The 17,849-nt window shown below is 33.5% G+C and overlaps 1 protein-coding gene across 1 annotated transcript in view; it reads left to right on the forward strand.

Moving 5' to 3' along the window:
- LOC123560961 (dentin sialophosphoprotein-like) overlaps positions 1 to 17,017 on the forward strand; it is a gene marked incomplete at its 3' end in the record, with an annotated part of 42,358 nt that extends 25,341 nt beyond the window's left edge. Inside the window, exons 14-25 of the mRNA XM_053533512.1 lie at positions 6,195 to 6,263; positions 6,752 to 6,817; positions 7,588 to 7,642; positions 8,179 to 8,225; positions 9,037 to 9,091; positions 9,937 to 9,983; positions 10,959 to 11,013; positions 11,930 to 11,976; positions 14,356 to 14,413; positions 14,975 to 15,021; positions 15,999 to 16,053; positions 16,971 to 17,017. Of these exons, the coding sequence (XP_053389487.1) occupies positions 6,195 to 6,263; positions 6,752 to 6,817; positions 7,588 to 7,642; positions 8,179 to 8,225; positions 9,037 to 9,091; positions 9,937 to 9,983; positions 10,959 to 11,013; positions 11,930 to 11,976; positions 14,356 to 14,413; positions 14,975 to 15,021; positions 15,999 to 16,053; positions 16,971 to 17,017 (648 nt within the window). The remainder of the gene's footprint in view (positions 1 to 6,194; positions 6,264 to 6,751; positions 6,818 to 7,587; positions 7,643 to 8,178; positions 8,226 to 9,036; positions 9,092 to 9,936; positions 9,984 to 10,958; positions 11,014 to 11,929; positions 11,977 to 14,355; positions 14,414 to 14,974; positions 15,022 to 15,998; positions 16,054 to 16,970) is intronic.
- Positions 17,018 to 17,849: the final 832 nt, after the last annotated feature.

Genomic DNA, 17,849 nt, shown 5'->3' on the forward strand with positions numbered 1-17,849 from the left:
ATGGAACACAAGGCATTTTATCAGTATTTAGCACTTAGTCAGTTTCCATAGCTCTTGTCTGGCTAAATAAAATCTTTAAGAGAAATTAGGTGCCCAACTTCACATGCTGTGTAACAATCCAGTTCCAGTAATGTTTTATGACTCTAGGTCAAATACATTTTGAGATTCAATAGACATCAGCCGTTATGCCCTTAAAGAGAATTCCGATAGATTTTTATGCGCATCTTTCTGCGCAGCCAACACTATCTATCGAAAATTGAAGTGAAGTCAACATTTGTTGAGACATGTGACAGACAATCTGAAATATGAGGAATCTTGTATAAAATAACATTTTTAATAAGTTTTGTCAGTAATCAAATTTCGATACTGGTTTATGTTGTATTGACATGCATCATGCATGTATCTTGCCATTTTTGTGGCTGTGTTTTGACAGCACATTTTAGTACAAAGACAGTGTTGTTCATATAATATTAGACAATTGACTTTGTATTGATAAGACAATATCTTCTTTCAGGTTATTTAGTATTCAATTATAGAAAGAATTAAGCATTTTTTAAACTTTTTTTTTAACTTCTAGCAGATACACATGTAATCAATTTAGTCAGGTTCGTGCCATTTTTCGTTCGAACAGGTGTTGTATTCAAGCGGTCTTAACATAAAATTTAGCCTGGTGGCCCATATATTTAGCCATTTTTATGTTCACAATACACTTATTTATACACAAGAAAAATAGGAAAAAAATCTATGAAACAGTTTTTTCAAAATTTAAAAATATATTCTTCACTATGGGTATTTTTAATTGAAAAAGTTCACAAAAGTGAATATGAAACAAATATTTTTTTTTCATTCGTACCCATTGTTGTAAGGATATAGTATTACAAATATGACTATGATATCAAATAAGTATATAATAAAATCTGTAAAAACAATAAACCTTATTGTGATGTCTTGATGCATATGCTGGTTGGTATTTATAAAAAATCAGAAAATGTTGAAAAATCGCTGGCAGTTTCAGCAACAGTGGGTGTGTTCAAAACAATTTTTCACAAAAACAAGCCTGGTGACCCAATTTTTTATTTGTTCATTGTTTTCAGCACATATTTCCCTATCATATATGTGAATTTGAAAAAAAATCTATGAAAGGAAAAAAATTAAAAGAATTCTCTTTAATGTATATATTTGACTAAGTCAAAGGCCATAATCCCATAATCCAAGAAAAACGAAACATTTTATTACACTTTTTAGCCTTAGCAAACTTTTCATTTCATTTAACAGTCAAAATAATGAAGTTTCATCAATTCCATTTCTTAGTTGCAAAATCACAACATTTCCTCTTAACCGCCTATGTTGCCTCTATAACATTTCCATTTGATGTTACGATTCATAGAAATGAGACACACTTTAAAGGTGGACTACAAAATGAAGCATAAATCTTTTAACAAAATATTAGCTAACTAGTTCAGTAATTCTAGTGTCAAAAATGCAAATAACGGAAAAAATTTGCACAGAAATAGTTTTTGTGTTTTTATATTCTACAACATGTGCTGAGCCTATAGTGAAAAATCTACCAAAATCTAAGTATGCAAAATATGATTTTTTTGGCAAAAATGCTGGAAACTGTATGTAAAACCGCGATTTTCTGGAATATTGATTATACGCCTATATCTGTGAGTAAATTGGAATTCTGAAGCTTACAAATTTTGAAACTTATCTTGTACATTGTTTTCAATGACTTCTTAACATTGCATGTATAAAAAGATACATAGAAATACCTTTGATACAATTTTATAGTGCATTTTAAAGTTCTTTAACTGTGTTGCAAATATTTTTGTTTTAAATTTGTGGATCAGATTTGGAAGAAAAGGATTGGAATTCATTTCTTTAACTTAAAGAATAACTATATGAAATATATTTCAAAGTCAAATACAGGACCGTAGGAAGCATTTTCAGATTGGGGGGATGGGCGCACACATTATGAAAATCAGCTAAAATTGACTCGCTGTCAAAATATTTGCTATGATAATTACCATAATCAGTCAAATTACTGGGGGAACCCCATCCCGACTGTTCCTACGGCCCTGAAATAGACACTTAGGCAGGTACGCATACGGATATGAATGCATTCTTTTATTTGATTTCCATGTCTAACTTACATAGTTACTTCCTGTATGTTTGTAATCATGATGTCTGCTAAACATTTAACATTCAGGAAACACTGTCTCCCAGCAAAACAGATATTTCTGAATTAGTCTACCGACCTACTCACCAGAGATATTCTACAAATATGTTACCCTACCCTTTATTTCTTCAGAAATAATCAAACAAGTCCTGATTTATGAGCTATTATTTTGTAGATGTAGTGAAATGGGGGGTGGGTGGGGGTGAATGAGAGTAGTGCTCTCGTGCTGGGCGAATGTCCGAAACCTTGGGGACAGCAGGCAAATAGCTCTTGGGCTGTTAGTTCTCTACTGTGTCCAGACTTTAGTCTTGAGGAAATCAGTGATGAGTATCCGCAGAGGAGCAGTACATTGACCGGTAACCAGCTTGATGACTGTATCAGATGATGGTGGGAGTAATATTGCTGACACCACTAATGCTAGTAGGCCTGGTAGGAATAACACCATATTTAATCCCAACAAGTTAATTAGTACAGGAGATCATTAAGAGACTGTATCCACTCATAATCTTAGTACTGTATGTGTTAGTGCAGATACTGACTTAACCTTTCTGGGAGAGCCCCTTACAGTTTAGAAAGTACGGCAACCGTATCGACCCTTAATTCTAACATCCAAAGCAATCTGGCCAGTAATACAAATACTGTATCTATCATTCTGCTCAAGCCACGTGCAATTTAGTCAATGTGGATACCGTAGTAACCCTCAAGTCTAGCACCCATATGACTTATGCCATAAATCAGATACCTTACTTACCCTTTCTTTGGATGCCCTAGAAAGAATGGATACTGTAGTCATCCGTTTCTAGCACTCAATGTGTTCTGTACAATACTGCAGAAACTATGTATCTAACTTTTCTCCTAGTTCCATGTGTGCTATAGACAACACAGATACTGCATTCATCCCACTTCTGACACCAATATAGCGAAAATGACCATCGCTATACCGGGTCCGATACTCCTATTAGGGGCGGAAGAGATTTAACAGACAGATATAAATACAATGCAGTCACTTACTACCCAAGATGGCCTTGGATTTCAGTTGGTGATACAGAAAAGTTTCAGTTGGTGATACAGAATACGTGTAGATTCAATGGAGTCTGGAAGTTAAGCGATGCTGCTCGTCGATGATTGGTCCTCCTGGCCAGGTGATTGGGATCCTCCTCTCTGATTGGCTGTTTCTTCTGTGACCTCTTACAGTGATCTAATTAAACTTAACTGAATTCCCACTACAGAACTTTAGATTGTTAAAGATTTAGTCAGCACTAAACTCCGGTACAAACGATTAATCACAACAAAGTCCTCTGCACGTCGAACAGACGGAACAGTTGTCATGAAAGTTGTTTGCTGTATTTGTCAATCAGGGTCCAGTTGTTCGAACAGTTGTTTAACGGGCTGTTGAACTAACCGCCGGTTAAATTTTGATCCAAAATATTAGATACTGTGGAAAACACTAGTATGATGTTTTGATTTTATGGTAAGGACATTTTATTTTTCATATTCCTTAATCTATAATTTTGATTTACTAAGTCTTCTAAAATGTTGAAATATAACCCTAAATGTTAATCAACCATTAGTTTAATCGCCCGTTAAAGTTTCAAACAACTGGGCCCAGGTAACGAGGCTGTAGTTGCAGAAAAGTAGGTTTGGAATGTAATTCACATGCAGAGGACTTGACAATCTAAAGTTCACTACATCTACAAAAAATAAAAGCTCAGAAATCAGGACTTGTTTGATTATTTGCATTGATATTGTTTTGGTAGAGATACTAGCTACGAATTACAATACCATATAGTATTTAAGTAAAGCTATACAGTGTGATAACTTCTTAAAATATAATTTTTGTGAATTTTCGTTATTACCCTTACAGAAATAATTGGCCTCTCGCTACCAATAGCAGCTAGGTAGATCTAGCAGTTAAGTAGCTACTACCACACTGCTACCAGTAGCCGCTAGCTGCTATTGGTGGTGTTTCGTATGCAAATTAGTTTTCCTGCTACTTGTAGTGGCTAGCTGCTACTTTTTCCTGCTACCTTAATTGCTGCTACTTGTTACCTGCTTCTATAGTAGCGGCTAGCTGTTACCTTTTCTTGCTACTTAGCTTCTATTGGTAGTGTTTTGTATGCATATTAGTTTTCTTGCTATACTGGTAGCCGCTACCTAGCTGCTATCTTTTCATGCTACCGAGCTGCTACCTTTGAAATTATTGTAGAATATTTCGTGGATATCATCTAATCCACCCAGGGTAAACATAGTAAAGTATCATGAAGATTGGACCACAAAATTAATTAATGTATTACCCCCACAGTGTTCAAAACTGAAAAGGCTGACCTTGATATCATGACTAAGACTTATGAAGATTGCAAAAATATATGGCCTCTAGAGTGTCCACAAGGAAATCGTCTATGCCTGTGATCAGATGACAGGCTGACAGATTACGGACGAATGTGGTCTCAAAAGCTCACCTGATCACACCGAGATATTAGTGAGCTAAATAAATTTAGAAGTTCAAAAGACTGGCTCAAAAGACTCAAAATCAACAGAAGTGAAAATTAACAAAATATAAACCATTGGTATATTTGGAGACATAATTATGACTAGATCAAGATTTTATTTCAAAGAGCTGTCATTGATAGAAAAGTTTGTATTGATATATCAAATGGCAAGTATCGATGATACTGTCATTTGATATTAATGTTATCAGGTCGAGGCTGATATGCGCTGCCGAGACCAGATAACATTTGTATCAAAAGACAGTTTTTGTTTTTCTATTTATCATGTAAATCACTCAACCTAACTAGAACAACATATGCACTCATCTCTTGTTTTGTAAAATTGACTTCTGAAACAAAAAATAACTAAATTTATATTTTACGGATTTGAAAATGCATCGGCTCCTGGAATATCTGGATGAAACAACATAGCAGCGCCATCTTGAATTCAACTTGGACAATGTTTTTTAACTTTCTGACATTCTTATAAAAAAATAACAATCTGAGAGACTCTTACCTGCGTGAAAATAAAAAAAAATCACCCTCTTGAGTAAATCAGAATATATAACATTTTATACATTTGAATCGGGCAACTACATCACATGTCCCAAGCACTGAACATTTCATTTCCACCTACAGACATTGTGCTATCATGATAAATGTTAGGGGGCCTACACAATGACATCATATTAAGTGCTACTTTATTGCTATGGTTGCAGGTAGCTGCTGTCATATTAGACTTAATGTGCCAACAAAATCGCTTTGTCGCTACCTTATGTCAGTGCTAGCAGGTTCCTGATACCTAAAGTGGGGGTAGGGGGTGGGGGCAGGGTCTCTACTAGTAGTGAGTAGATAGCAGGTACATAGCAGTGACTAGGTAGCAGCTTGGCTTGCTAGCCGCTACTTTTGTTTCTATAATGGTACTTGTTACCCATTTCATAAAGATAATGCTAAAATTGTTGGTTATCATGTTGTTTTAGGCGGCCATATTGGAAATAAGGCAGTCATATTGAATATATGATGTAATATTGGATTAAAATGCTGTAGGGATTATGTCTAATGAACGTTGTTTTACATTTCTGTTATCATATGAATGTTTGACACACTCAGATGCATTATAAAACATACTATGAATCAATTCCAGAAATTCCCTTAAGTTATGGCGGCCATATTGGATTTGGCAACCATATTGGATATATATTGTTTCAAATATAATTTTCGGTGACTGGTAATAGACTCTGCTTATATCCTTTAACATTTTGACATGTTTAGATGTTTAGATAAGTATATATGAAGCTGTAATGGAATTCCAAAAATTCGCACTTTCGTTTCATTTTTTCAACATTTTACCCCAAAAATAGGGTATTTGCATCATTGGATTTTGGTAGATTTTTGATATGTCATTCCTGATATGTTATAGATCACACATGCCAAAAATCATTTCTGTGCAAATTTTTCCCCCTAAATTTCATATTTTTACTGGACTAAACCTTGTTTGAAATGTTTTATTGTTTTTTATTCCTTTACAGGGTGACGCGGACGACAATGGTAATGAAGGTAAATCTGATACAGAGGATATTGACGGTGAATACTATATGGTGTCTAAACATAAACTATACTTTCTGATGCAGTTGTTTGATTTATTTTTCTGATAGTTTAAATGTCTTAAATAGTAGTTTTCTGAAAAATATGTCGTTTTATAATCGGATGTTGAACTGAACTTGCTGTGCGATGCCGCACTGAAACAATACTTGTGACATTTAAACTCTATTTTTAAAGATATTGCTCACATTTTAACGATATTTCAAAGTGATCCTTTTCAAATTGCTATAAACAGAATTATGGTCACATTTGGAAGGAGTTTCAAATTAAGTTCAAGAGGTAAAACGTTTTGATGCTTTTGCTAGGGTCAAAAGTACAAGATTCATCCCATCCCTAGTTATCTTGACAGGAGCACAGCATTGGAATAGGTATACGTTGAAAAAAAAAGAACTAAACAAAGTTACTACTACTCATATCAACATTTTATGTAAAACAGTTTTGAAAGTTTGTGATTAATAAACACATTTTAAGTTTGTATTCATAGAATTTATTTCCATCTGAAGGTTTCCAGGACATTATGTTCAACAACTTTGAAAATTTTGACTCTAAGGTAAGTCGAATTTAATTGATACGGCTTATTGACAGTCAAACAGGTCTACACAGAACGGAACCGTTTGACATATTTACTGTTGTAAATTCCTGTACATGTAAATGATTACAGATCATCTTATTTAGTATTGAATCATATCGTTACATTCATTTCATTTTTCTGTGAGAAATATAGTTCAAACAAATTTTCTTTTTATATTAATTGACTGTTTTAAAATGAAAATAACGACAGAAAAAGAAGTAGGTGTGTGTCTATTGGACTATAGTGATTCTCGCAATAACTATCACTGTACAATGGTATTGTGACTCGAAGTGAAATATTTTTAAGACCTGTGGAACATAAACCTCTAATCACTTTGTGTAAGTTTCACAAAGTCAAGTTGCATAACTCTTGTCTGGCTGAGAACAAGAGAAGATCAGGTTCCCAATCCTTGTTTAATGACTCTTGGTCAGGTATATTTTGAGATATATGAGACACAAACCTTTTTGCTCTTTATGCATTCTTCTATCAAAACCAAGGGCCAAAATCCTATAGTCTAAGAGATAGGGCTTTTTCTTCGTTTTACTTCTTTGCCGAATCAAACTTTTGATTTTATTTCACAGCCAGTAATATGAAGTTTAAAAAAAACTCATTTCTTAGTTTCATTCTTATTCGTAAAAATAGAGACACACTTTAAACTGGGAGTGAGTGAAAATGGAACATAAAGCTTTTAACAAAATATTAGCAAATTCGTATTAAATGTTTTATTGTACTCTTTTATTACTTTACAGGGTGACGCGGACGGCAATGGTGATGAGCGTAAATTTGATACGGAGGATATTGACGGTGAATATTATAAATTTCTTTACATCAACTATATTATATGACGCTGTTGTTTTAATTTTCCTTTTCCAGTTAGTATTAGTGTGTGCATCTTAAAGACCTTCATATAGTAGTTTTTACAAAACTATTTTATTTCATAATCGGATGCTGAACTGAACTTGCTGTGCGATGTCGTATTGAAACAATACTTGTGACATTAAAACTGTCCTTTTAAAAAAATGGCTCTCAAATATTGTAAGATATTTCATAGCGGTCATTTTTGAATTGCTGTTAACAGATATTATGGTCACATTTGGAAGGAGTTTTAAATTAAGTTCAAAATGTAAAATGTGTCGGTGCTTTTGCCAGGGTCAAAAGTATAGGATTCATCCCTAGTTATCTTGACAGGAACACCATATGAATAGGTATACGTTGAGAAGGAAGAATCTGAACAAAGTTATTACTACTCATATCAACATCTTACGTGAAAGCATTTTGAAAGTTTATAATTAATAAACACATTTTAAGTTTGCATTCCTAGAATTTATTTCTATTTGAAGGCATCCAGAACATTGATACTAAAGGCTTGGAAGATTTTGTATTTAAGGTAAGTCCACCAGTCTACAGAAAATGGCACCGTTTAACGTTTATTTCGTGTATAACATACCCATACATGTACATGATAACAGGTCATCCGAAATAGCTTATTGAACTAGATCGTTGCATTAAATTATTTTTAAATCATTTCAAACACATTTCCTTTCCATATTTGTTGACAGTTATAGTGAAAATAACGAGAGAAATCTATAAGAACTAGATATTTGTCCAAAGATCACTGGTTCTTGAAATTCCTGTAACTAAGACATATGGAGCATAAGGTTATAAGCACTTTGTTTTTGTTTTTCTCGATGTCATGTCCCATAGTTCTTGTCTGGCTGAATATAATGCCAAAGAGAACATCAGGTGCCCAACTTCTCATGCTATGTAACAATCCTTAATGTTATATGACTCTATGTCAAGCACATTTTAAGATACATGATACACCAACATTTATGCTCTTAATACATTCTTCTAACGAAATTAAGGGCCATAATCCTATAGTCCATTAGATAGGGCTTCTTCTTCTTTATGTTTTAATTTTTTGCCCAATCAAACTTTTGATTTTATTTCACAGCCAGTTATATGAAGTTTCAATAAACTCATTTCTTAGTTGTCAAAGATGGTGAAAACACCAAATTTTCATAATGTCCGCCTTTACGGCCGTCATATTTTGTTCAAATTTCCATTTGTTGTTACGATTCTTAAAACAGAGACACACCTCAAAGGGAGAGTAAGTGGAAATTGAACATATAGCTTTTAACAAAATATTAGCAAACCACGTATGAAATATTTAACTGTGTTCTTATATTCCTTTACAGGGTGATGTGGATGGCAATGGTGATGAGCGTAAATCTGATACAGAGGATATTGACAGTGAATACTATAAATTTTCTTTACTTAAACTATATTATCTGACGCAGTGATTTTAATTATCCTTTTTACTAACAATTTAGTGTTTGTGGGCATCTTGAAAAGCTGTAAAAAGTGAAGTTTACACAAATATTTCGTTTTATGAATAGATGCTGAACTGAATTAAATTTACGATGCACAGGAAAAGTCAATATTGATGTTGGTAAAACGAATGTATAGTGACTGGAATAAAACAATTCAACACGTATGCATGTATGCAGTGGTTAATTGCGAAAAGTATCATACGCAATATACATAGGAGATAAGTCAAAGACACCAATAAGTATTATTCAACTTTTGTCTAATGTAGGTATATTCACTATATACATAGGAGACGTCAAAGAGAAATCGCATACATTCCCCTTAAGTTGAATTATACTAATTATTTTCTTTGTTCGCTCTCCTATGTATTTTGTATGAGATGCTTTTCGCTGAAATCAACTGGGGTGAAACTTTGTATTGGAAGAATAATTCTGATATCTAACCCGTTCTTTAAATAAAGGGCCTCTTGGATTTTTAAAATAGTTCATAGGTAGTTTTAAAAAGTCATTGACAGACCTTAAGGTAACAGAGGAGGGAACGCTTTGAAAACGTAGTTCCAATGTGAGAAGTTTTAGTGTTTCTGTTCGGCTTGTCTTGATTAGACCAAAGGTGCAGGATTTATCCCTAGTTATCTAGTTGTCAAACAGAAACACGACATAGAATCGAATCTATACAAGTTAATATTGATAATACCAACATCTTAAGATAAAGCATTTTGAAAGTTTACTTTTGATAAACACATTATCAGTTTGCGTTTCTATTTGAAGCCGCCCATGCCATTCCTTCCGAGCACATGGTACATAGTCGCTTGAAGGTAAGTCTAAGCAATCAATGGCTGGAATTTAGCGAAGCTTCATATGAAGCTTTACTCACAAAGTTATTGCCCTTTGGTTATTAAACTTTAGTAAACTATATCCTTGGCCGGAGTATTTCTCAGCAACTACTGACAAGATTTCAGCAAAATGCGCCGGAAGCTTCCTTTCAAGAGACGATGCGCATATTATCTTCATGATTCGGTCAGATGAATTTTCACAGATTTATTGCCGTTTGATTATTCAATATTGTTTGAGTATTTAGTATTTATAATATAGTAAACTATAGATCCATCCTTGTCAGGATTATTTCTCAGTAATCTCTGGCTGACACTGAGTGAATCTTTATCGGAGCTTTACTCGAAAGAGGAGATGAGGATATCTTGTGAATGCCATTTCTCAACAACTCGTTTCTTGATTCCTGCGAAACTTCTTTAAAAGCTTCACTACTATGATATAATTTGTTCATCGTCGATGAATTCCGGTTTTGTGCTTGTAATATGAAAAAAAAAATATTCTTAAGGTTGCGTCATCAGTTTTTCCGGTTTTTCTTTTCGTGTTTTATATTGAAACATTATTGCTAATCTAGAGTGTTTGTCTCTTTATATTAAATTTTGCACGTTATAGACAATGAAGTATTAGATATGCATTAGTAAAACAGTTTTTATATTAAGTATTGACAATGTACTCACCCGTCAGAGGAATGTCATAGTTTCGAGAGTTCGACCTTTGAACTATGATATACATCTTCTGTGTAAGAAAGCGATAATGTTCAATGGCTGAACAGGCGCACTTGGACAGAAAATAACAAAACAGTCTAATATTTGCTGAATGTTCTCTCTGGTTGAATATAATGCCAAAGAACATAACGGAAATACTGTTGAAAGTTTTAAGTGGGAATGTAACATAAAGCTTTTAACAAAATATTAGGAAACCACGTATGAAATATTTGATTGTGTTATTTTATTTCTTTACAGGGTGACGCGGACGGCAATAGTGATGAGCGTAAATCTGATACAGAGGATATTGACGGTAAATACTATAAGTTTCCTTTTTACATAAACTATATTATCTGACACAGTGGTTTTAACTATCCTTTTTACCAACAATTTAGTGTTTGTGGGCATCTTGAAAAGATGCAAAAAGTGAAGTTTCGCAAATATTTCGTTTTATGAATAGATGCTGAATTGAATTATTTTTACGATGCACAGGAAAAGTCAATATTGATGTTGGTAAAAACGAATGTATAGTGACAGGAATAAAACACTTTCCCGATGCAAAGATAATAACCTTTTTACTACATACACATTTACACGTAAAAATATAATGTAAATATCATAAATTTGTTCAATAGCCTGAATAGGATTGACAATACTGAACTAAATAAAACAAAATAGTGCAAAAACAAACACTGAATTACGTCACGCACCCGATATGAAATGCAGGCGTCAGTGTATGGAAAATATTGACGTTTCCGGTATCAGTGTAACTTAACGGAGAATAAAAACGTATATGTAATAATACTAATTATTTTCTTTGTTCGCTTTCCTATGTATTTTGCATGGGATGCTTTTCGCTGAACTGAACTGCAGGAAAACTTTTGTATTGGAAGAATAATTGTGATAGTTAACATGTTCTTTAAAAAAGGCCTCCTTTATTTTTAAAATAGTTCATAGGTAGTTTTAAAATGTCATTAACAGAACTTATTGTAACAGAGGGAACGCTTTTAAAACGTAGTTCCAATTAGAGAAGTGTTAGTGTTTTTGTTCGGCTTGTCTAGATTGGACCAAACATGCAGGATTTATCCCTAGTTATCTAGTTGTCAAACAGAAACACAATAGAATCGAAACGATACAAGTTAATATTGATAATACCAACATCTTAAGATAAAGCATTTTGAAAGTTTACTTTTGATAAACACATTATCAGTTTGCGTTTCTATTTGAAGGCGCCCATGCCATTCCTTCCGAGCACATGGTACGTAGTCGCTTGAAGGTAAGTCTATTAAACTAAATATGGCTTATTGTTAATCAAACCAATCTACAATCTCTTTTTCAATTTCTTTATTGATATAATGCAAATAACCGAATGAGAAATATTTTTTTAAAAATAATTCTAAAAGGTTTTGTGCAAGTTTGACAACATAGATTTAAAACGTATGCACCAGGACTTGAAAAAAAAGAAAAGTTCTACTTTTAAATCATGTATGTAAAGAACAACAAACTACAAATGTAGTAAATAAATTATTATTAATTTTTCATTTTTATGTTCTCCGAATGAGAAAGGATAAAGCTGCCGCTTCATCCCCCCGTCCGTCAGTATGTTTGTCTGCCCGTCCGTTCGTCCAGTTAGATGCCTTTTTCACAGAGTTACTGGCCTTTAGTTATTCAACTTTAGTAAATTACCTCCTTGGCCGGAGTTTTTCTCAGCAACTACTGACAGGAATTCAGCAAAATGCACCGGAAGCTTCACTGTAAGAGGAGACGCGTATGTTATCTTCATGATTCAGTCATACGATTTTCACCGATTTATTGCCGTTTGATTATTCAATATTGTTTGATTATTTAATATTAATAAACTATAGATCTATCGTTGTCAGGATTATTTCTCAGTTAGCCCTGGCTGACACTGAGTGAATCTTCATCGAAGCTTTACTCTAAAGAGGAGAAGAACATATCTTGTGAATGCCATTTCTCAACAACAGTTTTTTCCAGAGTTCTGCGAAACTTTTTTGGAAGCTTCACTAATATGACAAACTATGTTTGCCGTCGATGAATTCCGCCTTTTTGTTAAAATATGAAAACATCATTTTTAGGGTTGCATCCACCAGTTCTCCCAGTATTTTCTTGTTTTATATCGAAACATTATTGCTAATCTAGAGTGTTTGTCTCTGTATATCAAATTATCACAATATAGACAATAGAGTATTAAAGATGAATTGGTGAAACAGTTTCTATATAAAATATAGACAAATTTACTAATCCGTCCGATGAATGTCATAGTTTCGAGTGTTCGACATTTGAGCTATAATAGACATCTTCTGTGTGAAAAAGCGATATTGTTCAATTGCTGAACAATCGTACTGGAAAAGATAATAACACAAAACAAGTTAATATTTGCTGAAAATCTTCAAAGGCCCTGATGACGTGTTAGAATCGAAATAATTAATCATTGTTTGGGATTCAGATGCGTATTATTAAATAACTACGACAACGCCTTAGTGATATAATATAATACCTTCGCATCTAAACTCATAACAACGATTTTATTCAACGACAAATCAATATTTCGAATATATTGTTTCTTTACTGATTTGCTTGCCTGTAAGTAGTCAAAACTATTGACTTTCGTCCCTTTGGACCTCTTCTTTGGACTTTGGCCGGCAAGCAGTTCAACAAATGCGGTCATGTTACTTATTATGAGTTTATAAAAACAACTATACATTTATTTCTCATCGGTTTGTTCAAACGTAGCATCGAATGTTTTGACGTTACGCTTACCGGTCACGACATTATGAATAACGTCTCTTCCTATTATTAACAGGGACCCTGTACAAAGTTTTTACTAATTTATTTTGGCAATATAGGGAATAGTTACCTGGTTCAAATGCGAGTTGCTGGTTGACAGAAAATATCATTATAGTAAAATTAATGACTTCTAACCCCTACAGTGAAAACATGTGCGTGCGACATGTGAAAACTCCATCCAGTAATCACCGACCTGCATATCATGGTCACTGCTTTATAACTTATTCATTACCCTTCATGTCGATTGACTGACACATGAGCTTACAGGTTTTCTGAAATTAAAGTGTGTTTTTTTAAGGTAGGTCAATATTGGGGTTAAGACTTAAGACAATTACAAAGAAGTGTAAGGATAAAGTGTCCTTAAGTAATACTTGTAGGTGGGTAGCTAAATCTAAATACCTGCAGCAGCATTTGAAAAACTGTTGCTCGCCCTGGTTGTCCTATAATGTTAGCAACAAAAACAGAACGACATGAAACCACTTATTCATGAAAACTGATACACGATGCAAGTAAGCAAATTAGTTTTGGATTAAAACATCAGCGCGACTTCATCGAATCTTGAAAAAAACAAAAACATTTAACAATCAAAAAGCATCTAAAGATTAAAAAAATAAATGTGTAGTAGTTACTGCATGACAATAAACACAAGAAATCAAGGATTAGAAAAGAATTTGAGATTATGTTGGAAACAAATTTTTGTGAGAATGCATGTTTTCCCACATGCAATCTCAAGCACGTGCACGTGCACTTTTTTGATACAATTCATAGACAAGGTATACAGTTCAAAGGGGGAGTGATTTGGAATGAAACATAAAGCTTTTAACTTGAATATTTTATTGCTTTACAGGGAGAGGGAGACGGCGGTCCTATTAATAAAATGGATTTTGTATGTAGATTTTATACAGGTTAGTTTTTATAAAACTTAGTATTCTTAAGCATTTGTTTTAATTTTTCGTTTTATACAAAATATTTCATTATATACTGAACTTAACTTGCTGTGCAATTATGAATTTCAACAATAACTCTGACATAATTATTTTCTTTGATCGCTCTCCTATGTATTTTCAACGGGATGCTTTTTGCTGCTTTCAGACGCTGAACTGAACTGCTGTGAAACTTTGCATTGGAAGAATAATTGTCATATTTAACATGTTCTTTTAAAAAGGGCCTCTTGTATTTTTAAAAAAGTTCATAGGTATTTTTCAAATGCCATTAACAGACCTTATGGTAACAGAGGGAACGCTTTTAAAAAATAGTTCAAATATGAAAGTTTTGGTGCTTTTGTTCGGCTTGTCTGGATTGGACCAAAGGTGCAGGCTTTATCCCTACTCATCTAGTTGTCAAACAGAAACACGATAGAATCGAATCTATACAAGTTAATATTGATAATACCAACATCTTAAGATAAAGCATTTTGAAAGTTTACTTTTGATAAACACATTATCAGTTTGCGTTTCTATTTGAAGCCGCCCATGCCATTCCTTCCGAGCACATGGTACATAGTCGCTTGAAGGTAAGTCTAAGCAATCAATGGCTGGAATTTAGCGAAGCTTCATATGAAGCTTTACTCACAAAGTTATTGCCCTTTGGTTATTAAATTTTAGTAAACTATATCCTTGGCCGGAGTATTTCTCAGCAACTACTGACAAGATTTCAGCAAAATGCGCCGGAAGCTTCCTTTCAAGAGACGATGCGCATATTATCTTCATGATTCGGTCAGATGAATTTTCACAGATTTATTGCCGTTTGATTATTCAATATTGTTTGAGTATTTAGTATTTATAATATAGTAAACTATAGATCCATCCTTGTCAGGATTATTTCTCAGTAATCTCTGGCTGACACTGAGTGAATCTTTATCGGAGCTTTACTCGAAAGAGGAGATGAGGATATCTTGTGAATGCCATTTCTCAACAACTCGTTTCTTGATTCCTGCGAAACTTCTTTAAAAGCTTCACTACTATGATATAATTTGTTCATCGTCGATGAATTCCGGTTTCGTGCTTGTAATATGAAAAAGAAAATATTCTTAAGGTTGCGTCATCAGTTTTTCCGATTTTTCTTTTCGTGTTTTATATTGAAACATTATTGCTAATCTAGAGTGTTTGTCTCTTTATATTAAATTTTGCACGTTATAGACAATGAAGTATTAGATATGCATTAGTAAAACAGTTTTTATATTAAGTATTGACAATGTACTCACCCGTCAGAGGAATGTCATAGTTTCGAGAGTTCGACCTTTGAACTATGATATACATCTTCTGTGTAAGAAAGCGATAATGTTCAATGGCTGAACAGGCGCACTTGGAAAGAAAATAACACAAAACAGTCTAATATTTGCTGAATGTTCTCTCTGGTTGAATATAATGCCAAAGAACATAACGGAAATACTGTTGAAAGTTTTAAGTGGGAATGTAACATAAAGCTTTTAACAAAATATTAGGAAACCACGTATGAAATATTTGATTGTGTTATTTTATTTCTTTACAGGGTGACGCGGACGGCAATAGTGATGAGCGTAAATCTGATACAGAGGATATTGACGGTAAATACTATAAGTTTCCTTTTTACATAAACTATTTTATCTGACACAGTGGTTTTAACTATCCTTTTTACCAACAATTTAGTGTTTGTGGGCATCTTGAAAAGATGCAAAAAGTGAAGTTTCGCAAATATTTCGTTTTATGAATAGATGCTGAATTGAATTATTTTTACGATGCACAGGAAAAGTCAATATTGATGTTGGTAAAAACGAATGTATAGTGACAGGAATAAAACACTTTCCCGATGCAAAGATAATAACCTTTTTATTACATACACATTTACACGTAAAAATATAATGTAAATATCATAAATTTGTTCAATAGCCTGAATAGGATTGACAATACTGAACTAAATAAAACAAAATAGTGCAAAAACAAACACTGAATTACGTCACGCACCCGATATGAAATGCAGGCGTCAGTGTATGGAAAATATTGACGTTTCCGGTATCAGTGTAACTTAACGGAGAATAAAAACGTATATGTAATAATACTAATTATTTTCTTTGTTCGCTTTCCTATGTATTTTGCATGGGATGCTTTTCGCTGAACTGAACTGCAGGAAAACTTTTGTATTGGAAGAATAATTGTGATAGTTAACCTGTTCTTTAAAAAAAGGCCTCCTTTATTTTTAAAATAGTTCATAGGTAGTTTTAAAATGTCATTAACAGAACTTATTGTAACAGAGGGAACGCTTTTAAAACGTAGTTCCAATGTGAGAAGTTTTAGTGTTTTTGTTCGGCTTGTCTAGATTGGACCAAACATGCAGGATTTATCCCTAGTTATCTAGTTGTCAAACAGAAACACAATAGAATCGAAACGATACAAGTTAATATTGATAATACCAACATCTTAAGATAAAGCATTTTGAAAGTTTACTTTTGATAAACACATTATCAGTTTGCGTTTCTATTTGAAGGCGCCCATGCCATTCCTTCCGAGCACATGGTACGTAGTCGCTTGAAGGTAAGTCTATTAAACTAAATATGGCTTATTGTTAATCAAACCAATCTACAATCTCTTTTTCAATTTCTTTATTGATATAATGCAAATAACCGAATGAGAAATATTTTTTTTTAAATAATTCTAAAAGGTTTTGTGCAAGTTTGACAACATAGATTTAAAACGTATGCACCAGGACTTGAAAAAAAAGAAAAGTTCTACTTTTAAATCATGTATGTAAAGAACAACAAACTACAAATGTAGTAAATAAATTATTATTAATTTTTCATTTTTATGTTCTCCGAATGGGAAAGGATAAAGCTGCCGCTTCATCCCCCCGTCCGTCAGTATGTTTGTCTGCCCGTCCGTTCGTCCAGTTAGATGCCTTTTTCACAGAGTTACTGGCCTTTAGTTATTCAACTTTAGTAAATTACCTCCTTGGCCGGAGTTTTTCTCAGCAACTACTGACAGGAATTCAGCAAAATGCACCGGAAGCTTCACTGTAAGAGGAGACGCGTATGTTATCTTCATGATTCAGTCATACGATTTTCACTGATTTATTGCCGTTTGATTATTCAATATTGTTTGATTATGTAATATTAATAAACTATAGATCTATCGTTGTCAGGATGATTTCTCAGTTAGCCCTGGCTGACACTGAGTGAACCTTCATCGAAGCTTTACTCTAAAGAGGAGAAGAGCATATCTTGTGAATGCCATTTCTCAACAACAGTTTTTTCCAGAGTTCTGCGAAACTTTTTTGGAAGCTTCACTAATATGACAAACTATGTTTGCCGTCGATGAATTCCGCCTTTTTGTTAAAATATGAAAACATCATTTTTAGGGTTGCATCCAC

The sequence above is a fragment of the Mercenaria mercenaria genome, unplaced genomic scaffold (assembly GCF_021730395.1).
Source record: "Mercenaria mercenaria strain notata unplaced genomic scaffold, MADL_Memer_1 contig_2830, whole genome shotgun sequence".
Classification (NCBI taxonomy): Eukaryota; Metazoa; Mollusca; class Bivalvia; order Venerida; family Veneridae; genus Mercenaria; species Mercenaria mercenaria.